Consider the following 18,507-nt stretch of genomic DNA (forward strand, 5'->3'; position numbering starts at 1 on the left):
GTTATAAACTAAGCTCAGAAATCCACGAATCGCGATGCATCGATTTATTGTCCCAGCTCTAGAGATTGTCTGGTGTGATTAACGTGTGCTGAAAGTGTGTTTTTGTCACAGGAGATCCGCCGCTTGTACCAGTACGTGAAGTTCGCCATGGAGGACGTGAACGGTGTTTTAGACGTGGAGTGGGAGATGCACTTGGAGCAGAAGAAGAAGCAGAGGTGAGCGGATGGGCTTATTGTGTTTCCTGAGAAGAGAATCCAAACATCTATTCTGGGATATCACAGTTAATAACGCTGGATGGAAACAGCGAGGTGTGCGTACATTCTTGAACTCATGCGTTCATTAGGGCTGTCAAATCAAAATTTGAATTTCAAATATTTGTCGAGTTTAAAAAAACCTGCACATTCGAATGCAAAAACCGTGCATTTGGAGTTTTGGTGTGTCGAGAGTCGCTGATGATGATGATGACGATGATGATGGCGATGTATCTGACGCGGTGTGGTTTTTTTAGCTTGCATGCGCATTAAGGAAATTATATGTTAGATTTTATCTTGATTTGGTTTATATTTGCTCATTGCGCTCACTTGCACCCCCTTGTGGGCATAGGAGACAATACAGCACCTTTCCCTTTAACATTAAGTATTGCCTTTAGAATTAGAATTTTGCTGATATTTAAGAAAGAAATTCGGATGTAGCTTTTCAGCCATTTTGACAGTCCTAGCGCTCATGTTTTTTTTTTGTCCGATAAGACGACATGCGCTGATGGAAACACATTTACTGAATAAATCCCTTGATGCCTCAGTGTCAGCTGTGATTGGATAACTGGAGTAACCAGCGGACCAATGGTATCGCAGCATGAGCACAGAGTGTGTTCCCGAACACCAGCATCCGAACGCTAGAGAACACGACAGCGTTTACTGTGTTTCGTCTGACGCTCTGAGACACACTCGTTTATGATGGAGGGAAAAACAGCCACACTGAAGCAACGTACAGTTTTATTACTGATATTCTGCGCCAGTTTCACAGGAAGTGATGATTTTGCTCTCTTGAACACATGAGATCTTAACGCTGCTTTATTCACAGATGTTTTATGCTTTGGATGTGAACACCGCTCGTGATGTCTCCCACAGGCACATGATCGTCCCCGAGAGAGAGGCTCTGTTTGCAGCGCTGGCCAATAACCTGGACATCATCAACCAGCAGAAGACGGTTCTGGACCGTTTGTCAGGTGACCTCCACAAGCTCAGACTCTACAGAGGAACATCAGCGTGGAGCGTCGCCAGCCGAACGCCCTCCACACCCTCAGAACAGAGGTGAACACACACCTGCATCATCACACACCGCACATAACACACACCCTCAGAACAGAGGTGAACACACACCTGCATCATCACACACCGGACATAACACACACCCTCAGAACAGAGGTGAACACACACCTGCATCATCACACACCGCACACAACACACACCCTCAGAACAGAGGTGAACACACACCTGCATCATCACACACCGCACATAACACACACCCTCAGAACAGAGGTGAACACACACCTGCATCATCACACACCGCACACAACACACACCCTCAGAACAGAGGTGAACACACACCTGCATCATCACACACCGCACATAACACACACCCTCAGAACAGAGGTGAACACACACCTGCATCATCACACACCGCACATAACACACACCCTCAGAACAGAGGTGAACACACACCTGCATCATCACACACCGCACATAACACACACCTTCAGAACAGAGGTGAACACACACCTGCATCATCACACACCGCACATAACACACACCCTCAGAACAGAGGTGAACACACACCTGCATCATCACACACCGCACATAACACACACCCTCAGAACAGAGGTGAACACACACCTGCATCATCACACACCGCACATAACACACACCCTCAGAACAGAGGTGAACACACACCTGCATCATCACACACCGCACATAACACACACCCTCAGAACAGAGGTGAACACACACCTGCATCATCACACACCGCACACAACACACACCCTCAGAACAGAGGTGAACACACACCTGCATCATCACACACCGCACATAACACACACCCTCAGAACAGAGGTGAACACACACCTGCATCATCACACACCGCACATAACACACACCCTCAGAACAGAGGTGAACACACACCTGCATCATCACACACCGCACATAACACACACCCTCAGAACAGAGGTGAACACACACCTGCATCATCACACACCGCACACAACACACACCCTCAGAACAGAGGTGAACACACACCTGCATCATCACACACCGCACATAACACACACCCTCAGAACAGAGGTGAACACACACCTGCATCATCACACACCGCACATAACACACACCCTCAGAACAGAGGTGAACACACACCTGCATCATCACACACCGCACATAACACACACCTTCAGAACAGAGGTGAACACACACCTGCATCATCACACACCGCACATAACACACACCCTCAGAACAGAGGTGAACACACACCTGCATCATCACACACCGCACATAACACACACCTTCAGAACAGAGGTGAACACACACCTGCATCATCACACACCGGACATAACACACACCTTCAGAACAGAGGTGAACACACACCTGCATCATCACACACCGCACATAACACACACCCTCAGAACAGAGGTGAACACACACCTGCATCATCACACACCGCACATAACACACACCTTCAGAACAGAGGTGAACACACACCTGCATCATCACACACCGGACATAACACACACCTTCAGAACAGAGGTGAACACACACCTGACATAACACACACCGCACATAACACACACCCTCAGAACAGAGGTGAACACACACCTGACATCATCACACACTGCAAAAATGCTTTTCTTACTCAGTGTTTTTGTCTTGTTTCCAGTCCAAATATTGAAAAGCTCTTAAATCAAGATGCATTTACTAAATTAGTAAAATGCCATAAGATATTATGTCTTGTTTTCTGGGTAAATAAATCAAAATGAAGTGATTTATTGCTTTAAGCTTTTTTTAAGCATCAACTCACTTAATTTTGATTTATTTACCCAGAAAACAAGACATAATATCTTATGGCATTTTACTAATTTAGTAAATGCATCTTGATTTAAGAGCTTTTCAATATTTGGACTGGAAACAAGACAAAAATACTGAGTAAGAAAAGCATTTTTTCAGTGCGTTGATGTCATTGTACTACGGCACCACCACAGGATGCTGTTAGAATGGTCAGATGTACAGTCGGGTTGTGCGATTATAACTATTTAGGATAAACCTCAACATGCAGGGATTATAATATACTGTCGCACTGCTGTTTTCCATATTCTAAGAACTGATGCACATGAAACCTTGATTTGAACCACTAAAACCACTAGTTTAATGATATTTGTTTAATCAATTTATCAATGATAAATGAACCATGAGGATATTGAGAGTGTCGCTGTAAAGCGCAGTGTGTGTGTGTCATGGAGGAAGCGTCAGGGTTGACGTGTGTCTGTGTGTTGTGCAGTCTGGACCGCGAGCTGGAGAGTCTGAAGGATGCTCTTCTGAAGGCCAGTCTGGAAACGGCACCCAGAACTCAAGACAAATCACCATGTAAGAGTCGCAGGGTTGGTGAGATGATGTCAAGCCGCGTTTCCACCGAAATTACCCAGAATAATTTGACCCAGGAACCTTTTCCCCCCGGAACTGTTGCTGTCTGCGTTTCCCCCGCGATCTAAAGCACCGTGTAGATTATAGGCTAGTTAGCCAGTGACGCAGGACTGAGCGCTACTTTACAGTTCCCGCTGGATTTCATCCTCCGAATATGTAAGCAATAAGGAAGAGAGGGTGTATGGTGAATAAGTCACGGCTGAAGGGCGTTGTTAGGCGCGACGCGAAGCGGAGTCAGACGTGACTTATTCACGATGCGGCGCTAGCCTCTCGTGCCTTATTGCTTTAACACAGTACAAATATTAAAGCCGAAAAATATGTATCTATGCAACTTTCATGAAGTAAAATCACTAAAAGACTTCCTTCCGCTGGAAAAAGTAGTCCCTGACCATAAACGGCAACAGAAGTCACACACATTATTTCTCCATTAGATGGCGGTAAAGACTCTTTATGAGTGAGTCAGTCGGTAGAGAAGACTTTTATATTGAAAGGACTCAAACGTGTGAACACGGAGAAGGAAGACGCATCTGACAGATGACTAGGGCACGGAAAACCCCTAAACTGTTAAAAGGACAAGATATCGCAGCGGACATTCAAACAGATTTTTTAATTATGAATAAAGGACCGACCTGAAGGAAAATGCTAATCTACTGTAAATGCAGGAACTCTCACTTACTCGATCTCCTCCTCCAGAGTCGGTCTACACCAGCGCTATAGGAACTGCAGTGACGTTAGTGTTCGCTGATTGGCCGAACGCACGCGAAACACCAGCACACGCCATTATTATAAAGGCTGTGTAAACACACAGATTATAGCCTATATATTTACTCCAGAAACTAACTCTACGAACATGGAAAACAGTGATAGATGAACCTCTCAACCTTTATCTTTACGCTGAGGAGAAAACCCAACGCAACTATGAGGAGATCAAGAGAAACATGATTATGTGTTTCTGCTCAGCAACACTGGACATCACACACACACACACACACACATACGCTAATAACTCTTCATCACGGTCTACTTTCAGTGTGTAACAGTTCTGTCTGATAACGCATTAGACTGTTAGACCGATCGTAAACTAATGAACAGGAGAATGCGAGCACTGTGTTCTCAGCGCCGTCAAAATAAAAGTCCCAACAACAAGCGTGTCTTTCGTCACTTCAGAGTTCCTACTGGCGCTGCGAACGCAACCAGGAAACGCTCCTAAAGGAACCATTAGTCCTCTGGGAAACACCCTGGAGGCTCGTTCCTAGACTTAACCAGTGTGAAAGCCCCTATATTCCTCCAAAAGGAGTTCCTAGAATTAAAATCGTTCCAAGTTTCTTCGGTGCGAACACGGCAAAATCTGGGAGCTTCCGCCAATAGTTTCTAAGAACTAGTTAGTTCCTCCGGTGCGAAAGCCCTTATTCTGAGTGGGAAATATTTACCCGGAACTTCATTTAGATCCTGATTCCTGCGGTGGAAACACACGAGTACCAGCCCAGAGTCCCTCGTTCCTGCGGTGGAAACACGGCTCAACACGTCAACCTGAATGATCCATGCCATTAGAATCATGATGCTTCTGCACAGATGAGCTGCAGTGAGATGTTGATGTGTGTGTGTGTGTGTGTGTGTGTGTGTGTGTGTGTGTGTGTGTGTGTGTGTGTGTGTGTGTGTGTGTGTGTGTGTGTGTGTGTGTGTGTGTGTGTGTGTGTGTGCAGCTAAAATGACCCCAGCCAAGCAGTCTCAGCTGAGGAACTTCTTGTCGAAGAGACAGACTCCGCCGGTTCGCTCCACGGCTCCAGGTACGTCACGTGTGTTTTCCTGAAGTCTGTGTGTGTCCTGTATGCATGTCATCTAGATTATGTAATCAGGTTCCAGAAATGGAGTACTTGTTTTAAAAGGCCAGTAAATTATTCATAATTTGATTCGCCTAGACGTGTGATAAATAGCGTCTTTTCCATGTTAAGAGTTTCTGTCCTATCCGTGATGATTCTGTTTTAGAAAGCAGCGGCAACAACAACAACATACAAATATGACGATGATAATCTCAGGCACTGATAATTAGGGTTGGGGATCGTTTGCATTCGATGCGGTTTGATTCTGCTTATCGATTCCTAATTTCGATTCCAATATTGTAAAAAGAAAAAAAACTTTGATATCATTCACATTTAGTCTATTAGTCTCTCAATATTGCAAAACATTTAATTGTAGCTGAATATCATGAGCGTTTGCCTGTGATTTAAAAACACCATAGAAAACAACTAGCCGAAGTAATATAAATGTCAAGCATTATTAAAGACAAGCAAACACTCAGTCATTAAAAAAAGAACAAACAAAAAATTAGCAAGCGCAACAAACAGAGACAACTGAACAAAGATACGACTGAAATAAACAGTGTTTTAAGATTTTCAGGTGTTCAGAAACTGTAATCAAATAGTTAAATCAAATGTAATCCAAAAAAATAAAATAACACTTTATAAATAAAATACACATTATAAATATATTTACAAGAGTTATTCAGTCTAGAACGAGTGAATTTTCTTTGTCTTTTGTTGTTTGATTAGTGTTATAGAGACGGCAGGAATATTAGTGCTGTCACTTTAAGAGCTGCACGGATCCAATACACATGAAGACAGAAAACAGATGATTTAAAATCACTTTTTCTATACGCACGTTTCAGATGTGTGCACAGTCGTCTCGCACTTAAAGTCATATTGAAATGCTCACAAAAGAATTGATAAGAGGAATCGAAATTTTTATTTTATAACAAGTATACGATTGCAGAATTGGAGTCTATTTTCGATTCCCAACCCTACTGATAATGTGCTTTATTTAAAGTCCACCTGTAGTCAATAATTTTATCCCTTAAAACTCATCTTTAATCACCAAAATGACTCAATGTTCATGCCTTAAAATATCTTGAATGTAACTCGACACCCTCGCCTCATTTAGTATGCGCGGTTCTATGAATATGCAAATGGCATCTGATGTGGACAAACTGCTTGTCGCTGGAATCTTAGGTCACAGTGTTATTCTTTTTTTAATTTTTCTTTTTTAAAAAGCCTATTTTATATACAGTATGTTCAGAAAGTCTTCCAGTTTATGGAATTGCACACCGATTTACAGAAATCATTTCATTAAGGACTGTTTTCTCAGCAACTCCTGATGATCACATTTGAATTATTGATTGCATTATCACTCAGTGAGTAATTTAACCTTGTATTACTGTGACTGACTATCAAACTCATTGAAATGAACAGATTTAATTTGAAACGATCCAAGATCTGTCCGTGTCTGTCGCTCCTCAGCCAACCTGTCGCGGTCCGCGTTCCTGTGTCCTCAGTTCTACGAGGATCTGGATGAGTTGAGCTCGAGCTCGTCTCTGTCTCAGGTCCTGGAGCCCGAGGACTCGCTGGCGCTGGCCGAGGACGGGGACGAGCCGGTTCTGATGCCGGTTCTGATGCCCAGCGTCCCGAGACACCCGACCGTGGTCCGAACGCCCTCCATACAGCCGGGCTTCAGTCCCAGTCCCTTCAGCAGAGTCCCGATCATCAGCGCCGGTGAGACACGTCGTCAGACACCTTCAGCATTTCTCACATTATCACAGTTTATTCACTATAGTTTAGAAAATGGTAATAAAATATAACAAGAACTCAGAGTTATAAACTCAGTTGATATTTGACTGGTTTTGTCCGTCCTTCTGTTAGACTGTCTCACACATGAATTATGTTGAATATCTGTCAGCTGTTAAATTTAACTACACAATTAGATAATACCAGTTTAGCTCAACCAATCACCAAGCAATGCTTCATTGTGTTCAGTCTGTGTGTAAAAAGAGCATTAGCAATTAAAGAAAACACACTTCAGCAAAACATGATCAGCTCAAAGTGTCTGAATCATTTTTGGTCCTAAATGATTATAAATGTCACTGGTAGTCACTGTATGAAGAATATTTGGGTGTAATATGTCACAGTTTACTTTATTTTGCTCTCCTCACTTACATAACTGAACTGCAGTGTCCTGCACACACTAGTAAGTGATCTCTGGTGTCTGAATAATCTTTGGTTTGACTGAATGTCTCTTGAATGTGTTTCAGCTCCGAAGATAAACATGGACAGTGCCGACAGCACAGCGCTAGCCACAAAAACAGTGAAGCACGGAGCCCCGCCCACAGAGAAGACCACGCCCACAGAGAAGGCCACACCCACCACAGTCCCCGCCCCTCAGGCTGCTGGAAGAGCCGCCCTCAGTAGACACATGACCAGCCAGAAACCAGGTACAAACACACCGGCCTTCACACGTTTACCAAAGAAATCAAATATTTAGAGCTGATCTTTAGTATTATCAGGTATGGGTGTAACGATACCCTCACGATTCGATACATATCATGACACTGAACTCACGATACGGTATTATTGCGATACTCCAAGACATGGTAAAAGGTTACAAAAAATGTACAGTTGATTTAAATGCTAAATTTGGTGTTACATTGAGTGTGTAAATGAACAGGCTTGGACTTAGTGCTGATAACTCAAAGCACAGGACAATAGAGACACCAGAATAACAATATTCATGATTCTGAAGCTGAAAATACAGAATTATTTTAGACGAATATGCTTTCTTTGTCACTGAATAGATATATTTAAAGGGATACTTCAGGATTTAGCATTAAGCTTTGTATTAGTAGAAACCCTGTAGTATTTTCGAATCACCGTGCTTCCCACCCTCATATCCTCTTGAGACGAGAGATTTATGTATTTTTTTGTCTGGAAAAATCCTCCGATGACGCAAAAATCGTCATTTTGCGTCATCGGAGGATTTTTTGGCCAGAGGCGAGAGACTCCAGCCAGTAGGAGGCGCTGTCCCACATGTCTTCAACCCGCCCATAGAGGACAAAAATGCAACAATATGTATCGTGACATGATATATTATTACATCCCTATTATCAGGTCTTTATAATAATTTTCATTTACATCAGATGTGTGTGTTCATCAGTGTAAGTGTGTGTCTTTACACTAGGGGGCGACAGACACCATTTGAACTGAAAAACAGTTTTCTCTCAATTTACTGTTATAATACACACACTGCACCTCAAAAGATTTAATGTTTTTAGAATTTAAGGATGTGTTAAATTGATCAAAAGTGACTACAGACATTTATAATGTTACAAAAGATTTCTATCAAATAAATGCTGTTGTTTTGAAATTTCTATTCATCAAAGAATCATGGAAATATGAATATAAAGCAGCACTGTTTTCAACACTGATAATAATCATAAATGTTTCTCAAGCATCAAATCCTCATATTAGAGTGATTTCTGAAGGATCATGTGACACTGAAGACTGGAGTAATGATGCTGACAATTCAGCTTTGATCACAGGAATAAATTACACTTTACTATATATTCACATAGAAAACAGATGATTTACATTATAATAATATTTCACTGTTTTACAGCATTTTTAATCAAATAAATGCAGCTTTGGTGAGCTTTCAAAAAACATTATTATTTCAAACTTCTGAACAGTCGTGTAGAAAAAAGTTTTGTAAAGTATTATAGAAATATCATATAGATTAGTTTTTTGTTTTAATAGATTATTTACACAATATAATCACCTTTTTGCAACTTTTGAAGCCTTTTGCACTTCTCTAAGACCATAAGTGTGAATATTCCTGATTCTCTCTATAAAATCAGTTTTAGAGGGTTTAGTAAAGCACCAGTGAGAGTTTGAGACACTAGATGTATTGCATTATTGGCATTGCGTGACACAAGCGTTATATAATAACTGATGATTTAAGTTATTTCTGACTGATTCTGATGTGTGTGTGTGTGTGTGTGTCGTGTGGTTTCTAGGCGCGTGTTTGACCGAGTCCACGCTGAAGACGGTTCCTCAGGTGGTGAACGTACAGGAGCTGAAGGACAAAGGCCCACACACACCTGTGTCCACCGTCATCAGGTGAGAGAGGGGCATTATGGGGCAGTTTTACTGTCTTCACGCTCCGCTTCACAACAGATTGAAAATGCATTATGATGGCCAGCAACCCGTCAAAATAAAAGCTTGATGGTTCAACATTTAAAAATGAAGAAAGTCAGAAATATTAGCATTGTAATTTTACAGTATTATAAAAATATTCAAAAAATGTTTGTTTTTTTATTCTAAAAAGGACTCTATAGAGGAGTAAAATATATATATTTTTACAGCTTTTTCAGCTATTTTTATTTTCACTCCCCAACAAAATCACCTGGAATGTTTAAAGTCCCCCTGTAGTCAATAATGTCATCTGTTAAAACTCATCTTTGACCACCAAAATGACATATTTAAACGTTTTTTCCTTAAATGCTTTAAAATATCTTGAATGTAACTCGACACACTTGCCTCATTTAGTATGCGCGGTTCTATGAATATGCAAATGATCCCCGCCTCCACTCACTTACTCAGCTCAGAGATCCACTGGTTGACGATCACACGTTGATCTGATTGGTTACAAGGTAGTTTGTGACGTCAGAAACACCAGCGATTTCAAAGCGTGTTTTTGAGACTGTCTTTGGTTCACTGCAGTTTTAAGGAGAAAATACTCAGCAATGGAGTCGACTTATGAATTTACACATGCTTTGTCTTAAAGCAGATTAAAAACACCACATAGACACATAAACTACATTAAAAGCTGGATTTTCAACGCAGGGGGACCAAATACAGCTATTCAAGTCTGCTGTGTGTGTGTGTGTGTGTGTGTGTGTGTGTGTGTGTGTGTGTGTGTGTGTGTGTTCTATCTACTCGCACTGTGAAATCCTCTGAAATGAGGTCAGGGTCAGTCTGCGTGTGTTTATTATGGGCTGTGTGTGTGTGTGTGTGTGTACGCTGTCCTGTTTTAACCTTTCACATGAGCTCATCTTCCCTCAGGCGTGTGTTCAGACCGTGATCACACACACTCTCATCTGATGAACAACAGTCTCACACACATGAGCGTTTAGTGTTCCTCCCATGGGGTTCAGTTACAGTGTGTTGACGTTATTAATCTGTCGTCACTGCATATGAATCATACGCTGCGGAGATGATTGACAGGTGGCTGATCTGAGCAATGATGATGCGTCGAGGATCCATGAACTATAATGATAAATAATTTAATCACTTATAATATAGATAGTGTTATAAGTTATTGTTATAAGAATCGTTATCGTAAACTATTGTCATATTTAACGAATAGTTATTAACAGGGTTCCTACGGGGTTTGGAAAAGTATGGAAAAGTATGGAATTTGATTTGAGTAATTTCCAGGTCTGGAAAAGTATGGAAAAAATTAGGGATGTCCCGATACCACTTTTTGCAGAACGAGTCCGATACCGATACTGTAATTTTTGGTACTCGCCGATACCGATACCGTAACCGATACCTGAATTTTCACTGCATTTGTAATTTTTAAATGTATTAGTAGATAAACCAAAAGATTATAAATCATATTAGTTGGCTTAATTTGTTCATCAAATATATATATTTCTTTCAGTTATTTTCATGCTTAATTAAGCCTGCTAAAATGCATTGTATGAGCTTCTGTACTGTACTTCTGTACTGTCATTGTTCATTCTATTGCTCTATCATATTTTATCTTTCATTTAATAGCACAGCACATATTTAGAGCAGCTCCAGCAGGGCTCAGTGCTGAGGACTGGGTCAGCGGTTCAAATGTTTGTCAAAACCAGTGAAATATCAATTATTTAATCCAATTTTGAGACTACAACAAAAACTAGCAGCCTAATTAATGTGAATTTAAAACAAGTAAGCAGTCAGTAACAAAATAAAAACAATCAATCGAATTACAAATAGGATAAATATATACAATACAACAAAGAAAGGCTACAAATGAAATAAACAGTGTTTTTAGAGTTTTTTCAGGTAGATCTAACAGGTACAGACATTTGAATAAAGTAATCAAATGTGAAAAAAGCATATTCATTACTGTATAAATTATATATAGATGGATATTTTTGTAAAGTTGAAAAGGGTAGCCTATTTAGTCAAGAGCAGTCAGTATTTCTTTGTCCTTTGTTTGATTAACATTAAAACACAGAAGCAGGTTTATCAAACTGCTGTCCCTTTAAGACCGAGCGCACCAGAGCTCATTTGAACATGCTACGTTCATTTGAGATATAACCGACTTTGTTTACTATAGGATACTCACCAAGACGGGCGTTATTACATAGTTGTGTGTGAATTCGTCCGTACAAGCGCAAGACGTGAAAGACAATTTAATTCAGCATTCGCGCGCTGAGACGCTGGTTTGTGAGGCGCGCGCTTCGGATGTTTGCGTTCATGAAACTTCTTAACCTGCACACGTCCTGTAATTATGTAGGGAACCACTCGTTATACTTCAGTCAGGTAACAGTTCATGTTTTACTTTACTTACATATACGATTTAGTTTTCATCCAAATAACATGTGCTGAGTCGATCAGCAAAGAGCATTCAACAGAAGTGCGCTTCTCGCTCTCTCTCTCTCTCTGTCTCTCTCTCTCGTCAGTTAACGTCAATAATAAGCTAAAGCTACATGCCTCGTTTAATTTTGTTGCCATTGACATCCGACTGAACAAACTTTCCACTAATGTCTGTTTAAACTAAGGGATGTGTTCGACCAGCTCGTGCGTCTTTGACTCAGTTTACCTCGACAAAGCACTCGCGGCGGCCAGTTTCGTTTCGCAAAATGTACGTGGTATCGGTGCGTGGTATCGGCGAATTTTTATGAGTACGAGTACGAGTATATGAGGGCAGTATCGACCCGATACCCGATGCCAGTATCGGTATCGGGCCATCCCTAGAAAAAATAAATCAGAGTATGGAAAAATATTTATGTTTCCAGACTATTGTCCCTATTTCATTTTCTAAATATAAAATTAAGAATTTCTAAATGTATATAATTATATATAATATATACAATCGTTTTTTTCATGGCGTTTGGATCAGTCTGCCAGCGCTGCCAAAAGATCGTTTTTACACTTGATCTGCTGGAGTCTAGGTCTGCAGTGATTGGTTGTTACGTTGTTAGGCGGCAGCAGAGCCATAGAGAGAAATTTCTCTCTATGGCTCTGGGCGGCAGTTGCCATCACAGCCCCCCTACCTCAAACTGCTTGACTTAAAAACACCTGGAACGTTGTCCTTGATTTTTACATTTGAGTGTGGACTTCACGGCAAACAAAATGTGAAAATGCAAGTTTTCCGAGGGCTGGCTTGCCAATCCTAAATATAAAGCCTGGTTAGCCAAAGATTTTAAATTTACAAAGAAAGCTATTTGCAAACTTTGTGTCAAATCATTTCGGCTCACAACGTTTTTGGCCCAGACTAAGTTGGGACCAAGTCCGACCACATCAAGTCACAAAGCCCATAATGTACCGATTGATCAAAGGTGAGCATTTGAACTAGTCAGTCTAATGTTATCCTTTAATTAACTTAAAGGGATAGTTCACCCAAAAATGAAAATTCTGTCATCATTTACTCACCCTCAAGTTGTTCCAAACCTGTATGAGTTTCTTTGTTCTGCTGAACACAAAGGAAGATATTTGAAAGAATGACAGAATCAAACAGATCTCGGTCCCCATTGACTACCATAGTATATATTTTTTCCTTCTATGGAAGTCAATGGGGACCGAGATCTGTTTGATTCTGTCATTCTTTCAAATATCTTCCTTTGTGTTCAGCAGAACAAAGAAACTCATACAGGTTTGGAACAATTTGAGGGTGAGTAAATGATGACAGAATTTTCATTTTTGGGTGAACTATCCCTTTAATACTTAACGTTAGCAGGAAGTCTAGAAAGCTGACGATCTAAAGCTATATTGTCAGCTTATCAATGCAGAAACGTTACCACACCAAGATAATAATGTGAATATTTTACCATTTACCATATTTTACCAAAATTTACCATTTACCATATAGTGTTGGTGAGAAGATAAAGGCCATTTCTAGTAGGAATATGGAGTTTTTGGAGCTGCAGCAGTAGTCACATCTGGGCAATTTATCACTCTTATCAGGTGCGTTCAACAGAGTGCAATTGCGTTTTCGCGTGACGCGGCGTGAGTGTTGTTTCTCTTTAACGTTACTGTTATATTTGATATTTTCTAGTGTATCAGTGTTATAAATTAAAGTTGTGTATTTCCATTTCGCAAAACTTCGATATTTACTAGAGTATCCAATCTGGGCCGTTGAATGAGCACGCGCATCCACGTCACACAATCAAATAAGCAAAATATCGAGGGAGCACACAATCATTAAGATTAGATTGTGTTTTGTTGCTAAGTGATCTATTATGACCAGGGAATCAATTCAATATGCGTGTAACGTTATTCCTATTACACAAGTTTGTCTTTTTCCAAAAACAGTTTTATTTTGACCTTCGTTAAATGAACGAGTGCGCGCATCCGCGTCACTCAAGCCAGCAACAGATAAGGGAGTGCATGACATGATCAATTGACTTTAGCTCTATTTTCTAATTTTCTGGTTAATTGTACATGAACATCCCTTCTGTTTCTGTAGGGGTTTACAGTTATTTAAATTTACAAAATTACAAATATGAATAACATTGCACTGTTTTAGTATTGGAGTTTTAATAAAATGCTGTGCTTTGAACTTGGCTGGGTTTGGTGTTAAATTGACTTGTACGAGCAACAGTAGCTACAATTTTCAAATTTACAAATTTAACATGATAGCCTACATAGAGGTTTTGACTCAGAGTGTAACATACTTGTCGGCGCCGATAGCATTGTGGGTAAGTGCGTCGGCATGTAGCGCTGTTGTGCTTCGGGAGACCCGAGTTCGAGTCCTGGACTTTTCCCGATCCCGGCCCCCTCTCTCTCCCACCTTACTTCCTGTCTAGCTACTTTCCTATCCTAATAAAATGCAAAAACGCCAATACTAAATCTTTAGAATGTAACATCCTTGTTAGCAGTTGAATTTTAAAACAATTTATCAGAACAAGTTAAATATAGTCGGAAAAATCTGTAGGGAAGTCTGGAAATTTGAGTCTGGAAAAGTATGGAATTTTGAAATGAAAATTGTGTAGGAACCCTGTATTAATGTTATAGATATTATTATAGTAATAGTTATCATTAACGTAGTTATAGTTATTATTATAGTAATCTTTTACATTATCGTTAATGTTATAGTTATCATTACTTATTAATAGGTGACTTGTTGTAAATTTTTATACTTATAGTTATCGTTATTCATTAACATTGTAGTTGTCTTTGTTAACATTAGTTATCAATATTGTTAATGTTGTAGTTATAATATATCAATAGCATAGGTGTGAGTTATTAATGTTATAGTAATTATTTATTATCATTAACATTACAGGGATCATTGTTTATGTTATTGTCGTTGTCATTAGTTATTTACGTTAGTTAGTATTAAAGTTGACACTGTTATAGATATTATAGTTATCGTTTTACAAATCATTATTGTAACGTTATCATTAATATTTAACATTTGTTATAAGTTTACATTGTAGTTATTATAGCAATGTTATCATTATCATTATACTGTCATTACACAGTTAACATTACAGTTATTATAGTTAAGTGTTTGTTATGGTCACTATCATTATAGTTATTATAGTTGTTGTTTTCATTTATTCTAACTATAGTTAATTATTAATTATTGTTTTTATCACGCATTGCATGCACTAAATTATTACTATAGTAATAAAAGTAAATGTTTATAACCTAAACATCGTTAACATCATAGTTATCGTTATAGTTGTCAGTGAATGTTATAGTTAGTTATCATCATTGTTAATGTTATAGTTATAATTATAGATGTCATTTACGTTATTGTTATAGTGGTTATGGTCAGTGTTCTAGTTCTTGTTAACATTCTAGTTCTCAGTATCACCAGTTATTATAGTTATGAGTCTTCAGTGTGTGAGTTTCCGTTGTGCATTGAGTCACTGCAGGATGTAAGAGTTTGTGGTGATGATGATTTGACATCACTTCCTGCCTGAAGGTGTGTGTGTGTGTGTGTGTGTGTGTGTGTGTGTGTGTGGGACGCCTCATCTGTGTGTGAATGCTCAGGACAGTGTGTCCCATGCAACTTTAATCCAGACACATGTATTATTAACGCTTGAGCTGTTCGCCCCGAGACAGCGACTGCACACACACACACACACTCCCACAGTCACACTCACTCTCACACACACACACACACACAGTCACACACACACACACACTTACGTGCACACACACACTCCCACAGTCATACTCACTCTCACACACACACACACACACACACACTCCCACAGTCACACTCACTCACACACACACACTCCCACAGTCACACTCACTCACACACACACACACACACACACACACACACACACACTTACAAACGCAGTCACACACACGCAGGCACAGTCACACACACACTTACGCGCACACACTTACACACACACACTCTTACACACGCAGGCACAGTCACATACACACTTACGTGCACACACAAACACACACTTACACACACACACACACACACTTACGTGCACACACAAACACACACTTACACACACACACACACTTACGTGCACACACAAACACACACTTACACACACACACACTTACGTGCACACACAAACACACACTTACACACACTTACGTGCACACACAAACACACACTTACACACACTTACGTGCACACACAAACACACACGCACACACAAACAGACACACACACACACTTATGCACACATGCAGGCACAGTCACACACACACACTTACGTGCGCACACAGTCACACACACACACACACTTACGTGCACACACAAACACACACACACACACACACTTATGCACACATGCAGGCACAGTCACACACACACACTTACGTGCACACACAGTCACACACACACAGTTTTGGAAAAATAAATAAACCTAGAAAGTTTTGGAAAAGTCCTAGACATTTGTTTCACACAATATGTTCAATTGATTATATTGGTGTAATGAATTACAGCTCTTGTCCTTCGGTCTTCAGTCACGTGACGTCTGGCACAGGCGCAGCTTACACTTATTAAAACTAATAGCATTATCAGTCATTAATAAAGTAAGTTTAGTCAAAATATGCTATGATAAATATGAGCATGTTTTTATTCTTCTTTAAACTGACTTGCGTAGAACATTAGCTCATGAATATGTGCCTCAAGTCATGAAAAACTCATGGAAATTAAGTTGTAAAACAGCTGTTCTATATTGTATACAACTATATTGTGTAGGGAATTTTGGCCAATATCAATAACCGATAATTCTCTATACTTTGAAGCCGATAGCCGATATATTGGCCGATAAGCAACTGCTTTTATTTTAAAACCTGCAGAAATCAATGAAACGTCTAGATCTTTCCTTTCCCATAATCACTTCCTAAATGAAGCCTACTTTAAAGATTCCTTCACTTTTACAATTATTTTTACATTCCTATGGCAAATACATTATCGTTATCAACCTTTTCTTATTGGACTGATAACGATAACATTAAAACTGAACATTTATCGGTGAGAGTGTGTGTGAGCGTGTCTGTGAGCGTCTTCGCTCCGGCGCCGCGCCGGATTTCCGTCGTACAGACGTGTCAAAAAATCAGGTTCACGTGATCTGACAATTCCCAAGATCTGAGAGGCGCTTTCACTAAACCACACCAGTAAGCCTACTTCAGGCCATCCTTAAAATATTCTTGTTTGCCGTAACCCGACCGACCCTGTCAATTTAGGACGACCCAATTAATTATTTTTTTCCTTTTAGTCCGACCGACTTGCCGGTTGTAAACTTGCATTAAGACCGAGCGATTTTTTTTCTTTTACTCTTCAAACAACTAATAGCCTACAAATGCAATAAAATGATATTAATTATATTTAAGTAAGTATTGTGAATATAAATTGCCCATAGGCCTACATACAAACGTAGGCTACGCTCTTTCTTTTAAATAAAAACCCTGGCGTCATCTAAGATTATATATGCGAAATGAAACCGAAATCGCGACACTCAGATCCACGAACCTGTGTCGGGTGTGAGAAGGCAGAATCGCCACACACCCCTTCCAACTCCCAGAGTTATCCTTCCCGTCCAGATCCAATGCTACCACATCTGTACATTACTATTGGGGAGTTCCAGCGTTATGGACGTGACATTTGCAGTCAAAACTTGAAATATAAATTATCAGAAAATGCGTTTAATACTAATATATTGAAACGCCTGTTTATACATCCATACTCCCTCAATAAAGGAGTCCAGATGTTAGAAAAATATCAGTATACACATGCGTTTTATATTTAATATGAGGAAATACACTTGCGTTACGGTCCGGACGTGACACAGAAAATCTTTAACTTTTAGGTGGTAAAATATGTTTTAGTAATTCTATGAATTACACTGGCAAACCAAAAGTAATATACCCACCGGATGAAGAAGTGTCGGCTCTCCACAGAACATAATATATTCATTTTATTTTATTTTTCGTGTTCGCATTTATGAGGAAGAAACAATGTTACGGACGTGAGCGCTCTGAAAGCGGCACTACAAGACTGCTTTAAAACTTTCACAGAGATCTCAAACAGGCATTTAAAACACCAAATATTAAGGATTGGAATATCAAGCAAAATAATATTCGATGATTGATCGAAAATCGTATCTCTCCCCCCACATGCTCACCGGCAAGACGCTCCGACATTAAATTTCTCTGTAGGCTATAGGCCTATGTGTTGTAGCCCAGTCATTAAAAATTTTTGTTTTCATATTCATGTTTAAATAAAATATATTTTTTTTTTTAAATTTCATGTTGATTATATGAAAAGTGAAAAGCATGAATAAGATAAGATG

General features: G+C 39.8%; 1 protein-coding gene across 3 annotated transcripts in view; it reads left to right on the forward strand.

The window, feature by feature from the left end:
* The window catches only part of nup214 (nucleoporin 214), a 77,495-nt gene that overhangs the window by 23,267 nt on the left and 35,721 nt on the right, over positions 1-18,507 (forward strand). For all 3 annotated transcript variants that reach the window (XM_084115801.1, XM_084115800.1, XM_084115802.1), the window contains exons 18-24: positions 112-215; positions 1,128-1,310; positions 3,541-3,626; positions 5,387-5,470; positions 6,977-7,228; positions 7,765-7,944; positions 9,523-9,625. In XM_084115801.1, the coding sequence (XP_083971927.1) occupies positions 112-215; positions 1,128-1,310; positions 3,541-3,626; positions 5,387-5,470; positions 6,977-7,228; positions 7,765-7,944; positions 9,523-9,625 (992 nt within the window). The remainder of the gene's footprint in view (positions 1-111; positions 216-1,127; positions 1,311-3,540; positions 3,627-5,386; positions 5,471-6,976; positions 7,229-7,764; positions 7,945-9,522; positions 9,626-18,507) is intronic.

The sequence above is a fragment of the Abramis brama genome (genome assembly GCF_963993115.1).
Source record: "Abramis brama genome assembly, chromosome: 5".
Classification (NCBI taxonomy): Eukaryota; Metazoa; Chordata; class Actinopteri; order Cypriniformes; family Leuciscidae; genus Abramis; species Abramis brama.